This window comes from Fringilla coelebs, assembly GCF_963513975.1.
Source record: "Fringilla coelebs genome assembly, chromosome: 17".
Lineage (NCBI taxonomy): Eukaryota > Metazoa > Chordata > Aves > Passeriformes > Fringillidae > Fringilla > Fringilla coelebs.
The window spans coordinates 3,081,669-3,090,579 of record NC_140043.1 but is presented as its reverse complement, the minus strand read 5'-3'; the positions used below and the strand labels follow the sequence as shown (position 1 = coordinate 3,090,579).

General features: G+C 68.8%; 1 protein-coding gene across 3 annotated transcripts; it reads left to right on the top strand.

Annotated features, from left to right (window-relative positions):
• Positions 1–400: 400 nt before the first annotated feature.
• Positions 401–8,877, top strand: GAS2L1 (growth arrest specific 2 like 1). Of its 3 annotated transcripts, none has more exons than XM_084217494.1 (6): positions 401–520; positions 1,709–2,399; positions 4,656–4,763; positions 4,885–4,981; positions 6,049–6,319; positions 7,348–8,877. In XM_084217494.1, the coding sequence occupies exons 2-6, from the start codon at positions 1,719–1,721 to the stop codon at positions 8,366–8,368; spliced, it is 2,178 nt and encodes a 725-aa protein (XP_084073620.1). In that variant the 5' UTR covers positions 401–520; positions 1,709–1,718; the 3' UTR covers positions 8,369–8,877. The 3 variants fall into 3 exon arrangements, with proteins under 3 accessions (XP_084073620.1, XP_084073619.1, XP_084073618.1); XM_084217493.1 differs by lacking the exon at positions 401–520 and adding an exon at positions 632–757 and having other exon boundaries at positions 1,709–2,363; XM_084217492.1 differs by lacking the exon at positions 401–520 and adding an exon at positions 632–757.
• Positions 8,878–8,911: the final 34 nt, after the last annotated feature.

The following is an 8,911-nucleotide window of genomic DNA, read 5'->3' as shown; positions in this document are numbered from 1 at the left end:
GGTGCGGGGGAGGAGGAGGAGGAGGCAGATCAATGGAAGCGGGGAGCCACACCCGGGCGGGGGTGGGGGAATGTCACCCAGTGTCGCTATGTGTCACCCCCGTGCCCCTCCCGTGGCCGTGCCGCCCCCCGCCCGTGTCCGTGCTGCTCCCCCCGCCCGTGCCCCGGCCGTGTCCGTGTCCCCCGCTCCGGGCCATGTCCCTGTCCCCCCCCGCCGTGTCCGCGTCCCCCCCGCTCCCGTCCCCGCCCGCCGCCGCCGCCGCCCCCGTCCCGGCCCTTTCTGGGCCGCCTCCAACTTCCCGGCCGGGGCGCGGCGGCGGCGGCGGCGGCGGCTCCGCGGGGCTGCGGCGGCCGAGCCTCGTTGGGCGCCCCCCGGGCCCCCCCGGCCGCCCCCCGGGCCGCTGCCGGCGGCCGATGGCGGCGGGGGCCGCGGCGGGGCCCCCCCGGCGCTGGGAGCCGCGGCCCGGCCCGGAGCGGGGAGCGGGCCCGGCCCGGCCGTAGCGGAGCGCGGAGCGGCGGCGGTGAGTGCGGCCGGGGGGGTCGGCGGGTGGCCCCGGGCCCTGCGTCCCCCCCCGTGTCCCCGCAGGTGCGGATCCCCTCCCGCCGCCCCCGGTGGATCGCCCCGGAATAGGGACCCGGCGCCGACAGGGACCCCCCCACCCCGAGACAGAGACACCCCCAGAGATGGACAGCCGCCCCCCAGGGGACAGGGGGACCCCCGTACGGACACCCCTGAGCACGGACACCCCCCTCCGAGGGTAGGGACCCCCCCCGGCAGAGACAGCCCCCCCCGAGGGAAAGAGACCCTCCGTCCTCGAGGGAAGGACACCCCGCGACAGGGACACCCCCTCCCCCAGGGAAAGGGACACCCCCGAGAGGATCCCCCACTCTGGAGGGATGGGGACCCCCCCCAACAGGGTCCCCCCATCCCCGAGGGTGGCCGTGCCGCCCCCCCCAGGTGAGGGGACCCTCCCCAACAGGGACACCCCTCCAAGGGCAGGGGACACCCCCTCAGCATCACGGTCACCCCAGGGGCAGGGGGTGGGGGTGGCAGTGGAGGTCAAGGGGCCCCCGGGAGGGGGTGACCCCTCTGCTGAGCCATCCCTGGCTCTTGTCCCCCCACCCCAGGTCAGGGACAGCCGGGGGCCTCCCCCAGGTGCAGCCCCCACCCCATGGCTGAGTGCTGGGACCCCAATCCCCCCCCCCGCAGCCCCTCAGGGCTGAACTGCGTCAGGGTAAGGGGGGGGCTCCCTGCCCCTGGCACTGCCATCCCTCGGGGTGTCACCTGCTCCCAGGGTGGGGACACCGGCGTGAGGACACCCACCATGACTGGGCAGCTTTCAGGGTGGGGTTGGGCAGGGATGTCCCCTCTGTGCCACAGCCCCCCGGGGTGGGCATGGGTGACAAGGGAGTCATTAACCTGGGGTGGGGGGGGGTCACAGGATGAGGGGACACAGAGTGGGGGACATGGAGAATTGGGATGTGAGGGGAGGGGACATGGGCTGTGGGGGGGACAGGGAGTGGGGGGGCTGCAGGTCCTGGCAGGGATCAGCAGGTCCTGGAGGGGTGATGGTGGCACTGGTGATGCTCCTGCCCATGGGTAACACGTGGGAGAAACTGAGGCACAGAGGGGTCAGCAAGGTTGGTGGGGGTTTGGGGGGGCTTTGGGGGATTTCCTGCCCGTGACAGCCCCCGTTGTCCCCCCGCAGGCAGCTTGCCATGGCCGACCCCAGCCACATCCAGTCGGCCGCCTCCAAGAGCATCCGCCCCTTCCGCTCCAGCGAGGAGTACCTGGAGGCCATGAAGGAAGACCTGGCCGAGTGGTTCAACACCCTCTACGACCTGGACATCCAGGTGGACACCTTCCTGGAGAGCCTGGAGACGGGCTGTCACCTCTGCCGCCACGCCAACAACGTCAACCGCACCGCCCTGGACTTCCAGGAGCGGCACCCCGAGGCGGCCGCCCGCATGCGCGTGCCCCAGAACGAGGTGGTGTTCCAGGCCAAGAACGTGGTGCCCGGCTCCTTCATCGCCAGGGACAACGTCTCCAACTTCATCCAGTGGTGCCGGCAGGACCTGGGCATCCAGGACGTGCTCATGTTCGAGACCAACGACTTGGTGCTGAAGAAGAACGAGAAGAACTTTGTCCTCTGCCTGCTGGAGGTGGCCAGGAGGGGCTCCAAGTTTGGCATGCTGGCCCCCATGCTGATCCAGATGGAGGAGGAGATCGAGGAGGAGATGAGGGACCAAATGGCCGAGGGCGCGCTGGGGGCGCGCCGGGAGAGCCGGGACCCGCAGGCGGGCGCCTTCCCCAGCCGGGCCCGGCCCATCGCCCTGTGCGACCTCAAGAACCTGGACGAGCTGGTGAGACACGCGCTGCCCGCGGAGCCCTGCGCCTGGGTGAGGGCCCGGCCGCCGCCAGGGCCCCGCCGGGGCGCCCGGTGCTCTGGGGGAGGCGCTGCCCGGCAGCCGGCTCTGGGGAGCTCGGTGCTCCGCGGGAGGTGCTCTCCGTCCGGCCAGCAGGGTGCCCTCTGTGTCCTGGGAGGTCCCGTCTGTCCACCCGGTGGTCACTGGGAGGTCCCACCTGTCTCTGCCCACCCAGCAGGGTCCATGGGGGTTCCCACCCATCTCTCAGGAGCCCCCTCTGTCTCTGTGGCTCCTGTCTGTGTGCCCCAGGAGATGCCCCATGATCCACGGCACCTGTCCCCCCAGCGGGTCTCTGGCAGGTCCCACCTGTCCCTGTGACCCCAGGAAGTCCTTCCTGGCCATGCAAAGGGCACTCGGTGGTGCGGGGGAGGTCCCACGTGTCGCTGTGACCCCGGGGAGGTCCTTCTGCCCACCCCTGTGGTCCATAGGATGTGCTCCACCCACCCATCCCAGCTCTCCATGGCTACGGGAGCTCCTCCCCACCCACCCAGGCTCCCGTGGAGCCTCCTGACTGCGGGGGGGGTTATTTCGGTGGCTGTGAGCAGAATCACAGCGGGGACAGAGGTGTCACCTGTGCCCTGCCACCTGCTCCCCGTCAGGGGGTGACCCACAGCGGTCCCCACCGCAGAGCTGCTCCTCCGCTCCTCGGGGCTGCTGAACCCAGGGACGGACGTGGGGACATCCCGGCTGCTCACAGCCACAATTTGGGGTGTCAGGAGGGGGGTGCGGGGACCCCCCCGTGCCGGGAGCTCAGGACGGATTAAAGCCGGGTGCGGGATCCGTCCCGCGGGTGCGGCAGCGGATTAATCCGGCCCGGGGGGGACACGGGGGGGACAGGGGGGCTCTGCCCTCCCCTGACTCCCTAAGCCTTTTTTTAATTGAAACCCCAATTCCTCATTAAGTCCCTCATTAAAGAGCATCCTGACCCCCCCTCCGCCCAGGGCCGCGTCGGGGGGGCCCCCCCGTGGCTGTTGCCCCCCCAAGCCCCCCTGGCCGGGCGCTGCCAGCCCCGGCTGCATTTTTCCGGGCTGCGTAATTCCTCGCCATCGGCTTTTATGGGCAGCGCCAGCGCCGGGGAGGAGCCTGGCGGAGCAGGACCCGGCCCGCCTCGTCCCCAGGTGCCCCCCCGAGGTGGCAGCAGGGTCACGACCCCTCCTCACTGCCGCCTCCCCCCCCCCAATCCCCCCACTCCGTGACTCAGTTTCCCCAGCTGGTGCTCTCCGTGTCACCCGGATGGGAACCGGAGCGGCCACATCCTTCCTTCCTCTCACCGCTGGGATGGGCACGGCCGCAGGAAGACCCCCCAAAATCACGGAATTATTAAAGAAACCCCAAATTTCGGGGCGAGGCCGCGCCGTGTCCCCCCCCAAAGCCGGGGCAGGATGCGGCCGCGTCCCCGCGTCCCCCCGTGGCTCCCGGTTTAATCCCTGACGTCAGCCCGGGAGATAGAGCCGGCAGCTGGCAGCCGGCGGGACCGCGGCACTGCCCGGCCACCCCACAGCCCTGGGGGTCCCCTGCCCGGCCCCCCAAATCCTCCCGCTCCACTTTTCCCTGTGCCACACCTTCGAGTCTGGAGGGAGGCAAAACCCCCCGGATTTACCCCATTTCTGTGGGGTCCTGCTGCCCCTGAGCCCCCCCAGCTGCTCCCCACGGAGGGAGCTGCCAGCATGGGGGGCACACAGAGCCCTCCATGTGTGCCCAGCTGAGGGGCTGCCCCCATAGCGGGGATCCTCACTGACCCTACAGGGGGGTTGTGCCCCACCGACCCTATAGCAGGGGTTTCTGTGCCCACCAGACCTATAGTGGAGGGTCCGTGCCTCACCAGCCCTGTGGCAGGGTTTGTGCTCACTGACCCTGAAGTGGGGCAGCTGTGCCCACCTGCCCTATAAAGGCGGGTCTGTGCCCCACTGACCCTATAGTGGGGCAGCTGTGCCCACCAGCCCTATAACTGGGGGGTCTGCACCCCACCGGCCCCATAGTGGAGGGTCTACACCTACTGATCCTATAAGAGGGGGTCGGTGCCCCACTGACCCTACAGGGGGGTCTCTATGCCCACTTCCCTATAGTGGGGGGGGTCTATGCCCTGTTCACCCCATAATGGGGCTCTGTGCCCCAGCAGCTCTGTAACAGGGGTCTGTGCCCCACCGGCCCTATAGGGGGGTTCTGGACCCCGCCGACCCTACAGGAGGGCGTCCCCGCCCCACTGACCGCTCCCCTGTGTGCCGGCAGGTGCGGGAGATCCTGGGCTGCTGCTCCTGCCCCTCGCAATTCCCCATGGTCAAGGTCTCGGAGGGGAAGTACAAAGTGGGCGACTCCAACACGCTCATCTTCGTCCGAGTAAGAGCTGCCCCCTGCCCCCACTGTCCCCCCGTTACCCCGGGTGGATGGGGCCCCGAGCTGGATTTGGGGTCCTGGGGTGGCTCTGGTGGCTTTTTGGGGGTGACAGCGCTGCCCGCAGGTGCTGCGGAGCCACGTCATGGTGCGCGTGGGCGGCGGCTGGGACACCCTGGAGCATTACCTGGACAAGCACGACCCGTGTCGCTGTGCTGCCCTCTGTGAGTGTCACCCGTGGCCACTGTCCCCCGGCACGCTCCTGGCGCCTGGCCTGCCATTCCCTGCCTCCCCAGGGATCCGTTCCTGGATTCTCCCAGGGGCCCCTTTCTCCGGTTCTTTATGGGGTTTTGCTCCCTGATTTTCTGTGGGGTTCCATTCCCTGGCTCTTCCTGGGACTCTGTTCCCCGGTTCTCTGTGGGGTTCCATTCCCTGGTTCTCCATGGATTCTGTTCCCGGATTCTCCCTGGGGCCCCTTTCCCTGGTTCTTTATGGGGTTTTGCTCCCTGATTTTCTGTGGGGTTCCATTCCGTGGTTCTCCATGGATTCTGTTCCCGGATTCTCCCTGGGGCCCCTTTCCCCAGTTCTTTATGGGGTTTTGCTCCCTGATTTTCTGTGGGGTTCCATTCCGTGGTTGTCCGTGGGTTCTGTTCCCAGATTCTCCCTGGGGCTCTGTTTGCTGATTCTCTGTGGGGTTTTGTTCCCAGATTTTCTGTGGGGTTCCATCCCCTGGTTCTCCATGGGTTCTGTTTCCAAATTCTCCCTGGGCTCCATTCTCTGGCCCTCCATGTGGCCCCTTCCCTGATTCTCTGTGGGGTTTTGTTCCCTGATTCTCTGTGGGGTTCCATTCCCTGGCTCTCCTTGGGACACCATTTCTGATTTTCCATGGGGCTCCATTCCCTGGTTCTCCACATTGCTCTGTTCTGTGGGGCTCCATTCCCTGATTTTCTCTGGGGTTCTGTTCCCTGTTTCCCCGTGGGTTCTGTTCCTTGGTTCTCCATGGTTGTCCCTGATTTTCCCTGGGGTTCTGTTCCCGGTTTCTCCATGGGTTCCCTTCCTTGTTTCTCCCTGATTTTCTCTGCGGTTCCCTTCCCTGAGGCTGGGCTCCTCAGGCCGCTGATCCGGCTGGAAGGGGAAAAAGGGGAGTGACAGAAGTGGGGCTTTCCCCAAATTCCCGAGGTGTCGCCACCTCCGGGAGTCAGCGCGGCTGGAAAATCGGGATGCTGGGATGGGATGGGAGGGCTCGGCTGGCTGAGCGCTGTCCCCGCTGACCTCCCCGTGTCCCTTCCAGCTCACCGCCTGCCCCAGCCCCGCGCCCCGGGCATGTCCCCCCAAAAAGCAGCTCCCGGCACCTCCTCGTCCCGCGCCTCCAGCCCCAGCGTCCCCCGGCGCCCCCGGCCCGCCGGGCCCCCCCCGGCCGGGGCCGAGCGGGGTCCCCAGCCCCGGGGGGACCCCCCGAAGCCCCCCAGGCAGGAAGGTTTGCCTCCCCGCGGCGGTGCCACCCCCTGCTCCGGCAGCCCCTCCCGGAGCCCCGCGGAGCCGCGGGCAGCGGGGACGCTCAGGTACGGCCCCCCCCGGGGCTGGGGGGACCCCAAAAGTGCGCCGAGAGCCCACGGCAAGGGCTGAGCCCCCCGGAGGGGATGGGGAGCGGGGGCGTTAATGGGGAAAGCATTGAGGGGCGGTGGGGGGGCGGTGAGGGGGGACAGTGGGAGGGGGAATGGGGTAACTGGGCTGAACTGGGAGGGGCAGTGGGGAACACTGGGGAGATCGTGGGGGACAGTGAGGGGGAAATGGAATCACTGGGGGCGGTGGGGGGGAAATGAGGGAATCATTGGGGGCGGGGGGGGGTACGAGAGGGTGAGATGGGGGGCACTGGAGGTGCAATGGGGAAATCAAGGGGGAAAATGGGGCAGTAAGCGGTACTGAGGGGGCAGTGGGGTGAATTTGGGGTGCAGTAGGAAAGAATGGGGGAATTGGGGTGCAGTTAGGGAAGGCAGGGGAGGGGAAATGGAGGATGACAGCGGGGGTTCGGTGGGGGGCCATGGGGACAGATGATGGTGCACTGGGAGGTGATGGGGGGGCAGTGGGAGGGGGAAATGGGGAAAGCATTGGGGGGATCAATGGAGGGGAATAGTGGGGGGCAGTGGGGAGGGAAATGAGGTTCTGGGGAGGGCAGTGAGGAGGAATGGGCAGCGAGGGGAAGAACGGGGGTTCAGTGCGGGGGTTTTAATGGGGGGGGCAAGGGAAAGGGAGATGGGGTTCAATAGTGGCAGTGTGGGGTGCAGTGAGGATGGAAACGGGGTTTGAGGGGGGGAGTGTGGGGTGCAATGGGGGTGCAGTGAGGAGGAATGGGGATAAAGGGGGAAGAATGAACGGGAGGGAAGTGGGGTGCAATGGAAGGAGTGTGGGGGTGCCCTGGGGGGGAATGGGTGGGGAGGGGTGCAGTGGGGGGGGGTACTGGGGGGTTCCACGAGGAGGGATGCAAGGGGGGTACCAATGGGGGGGGTTCCTGGAGGCTGTGCCGTTTTGGGGTGCCCTGGGGGGGACACCAGGGTTCTCACTCCCCCGCTCTCTCCCCTGCCGCCCGCAGGCCGCGCGCCCCCGCGCGTTCCCGGCGCTGCTCGGGTGACAGCGACTCCTCGGCGCAGAGCGGCCCCCGCCGCCCCCCGGCCCGCCGGGACCCCGCGGACCCCCCCGCCCCGGGCTCCCCCCGCGCCTCCCGCAGCCCCGGGCGCGGCTCGGCGCCGCTGCTGCTCATCCGCCGCCGGCCCGACGGGCAGCACTCGTTGGCTCGGGCGGAGCCCCCCGCGGCCGGGGCCGGTCCCGCGGGGAGCCCCGGGGGGCGGCGCGACCCCCGGCCCGGCCCCGGGGACCCCGAGGAGCTGGCGCGGAGGCTGCGGGCCCCGCGCTGGCTGGAGCCCGGGCAGGAGCAGCGGCTGTTCCAGCGGCTGGAGGAGGAATTCCTGGCCAACACGCGGCTGCTGGAGCAGCTGGGGGACACGGAGAGCCCCCCCCCCGCGCCCCCCGCCACCGCTGACTCGGCCTATTGCTCCTCCTCATCCTCCTCTTCCTCCCTGAACGTCTTCGCCAAGCACGGGCTGCCCGCCGAGGAGGGGCGGAGGGGCGGGAGCAGCGACGGGAACAACAACGGGAACAACAACGGGAACAACAACGGGAACCACGGCGGGTGCCCCCCGCTGCCCTCCAACCCCACCCTGGCGGATGCGAGGCGCCGCTCCACCTTCTCCAGCTCCTCCGACGAGAGCTGCTGCTTCCCGGCCTCCTGGGACAACCGGGAGACCCCGGGGAACGCCGGCTCCGACACCGACTGGGCCACCGGGGAGGACGAGCTGATGGAGACGGAGGAGAGCCCCGGGCCGGGGGTCCCCGCGCCCCCGCCGCGGCCCTGGGCCAAGCCCCGGCTGGACACGCAGCCCCACAAGACGCCGTCCCGCATCCCCACGCCCCGCGGCTACGGGGCAGGCGCCCACCGGGCCCCGAACGGCGGCCCCAGGGCCTGGGGGGCTCTGCAGAGCACCCCCTCCTCCCTCCTGGAGCCCCCCTGGGCCCCGCGGGAGCGCGAGGGGCTGGAGGAGAACGCGTGGCCGTGAGGGGTCGGTGGCTGTGGCGGCCTCTGGCAGCTCCTGGGGACATCCCCGAGCTGCTGGCGACGGCGGAGGTGGCACCCAGCCAGGCGATGGCCACAGGGCTGGGGTGGCCAGGACCTCTGCACTTGGTGACTGTTGGCAGTGGGGTGGGCCCTGAGAGGAGCCCCCAGCCCCAGACGGTGCCCAGGGTGTCCCCAGGGCCTGGGGAGCAGCTCCAGGGGGGGCAGCTGTGTGGTCAGGGCAGGGGTGGCCAGAGCCAGAGCAGAGCTGGGAACGGGGCTGGAGAGCACCCAGTTCTTCTCCTCCCGCTCTCTTCATCTCTCTTCACTCATTTTCCTTATCTTCACCTTCTCATCTTCTCTTCTTGCTATTCTTGACATCCTCCTCCTCCTCCTCTCATCTTCTCTCTCCTCTCTTCTTTTGGGCTGCCTCCTCTTGTCTTCTCTTGGCCTTCAAGTTCTTTTCCCTCATCATCTTCTCTTCTTGACCTTCCCCTCTTTTCTTCTTGGCCTCATCGTCACCTCCTCGGCCACTTTCTCATCTCCT

Bases quoted from the DNA above. Each gene is read 5' to 3' on its own strand.
- GAS2L1 (XM_084217492.1), top strand. From the start codon at position 684: ATGGACAGCCGCCCCCCAGGGGACAGGGGGACCCCCGTACGGACACCC. The intron at 758-1,708 runs GTAGGGACCCCC...GTCCCCCCGCAG, and splicing joins ACGGACACCCCCCTCCGAGG to GCAGCTTGCCATGGCCGACC. The intron at 2,400-4,655 runs GTGAGGGCCCGG...GTGTGCCGGCAG, and splicing joins CCGCGGAGCCCTGCGCCTGG to GTGCGGGAGATCCTGGGCTG.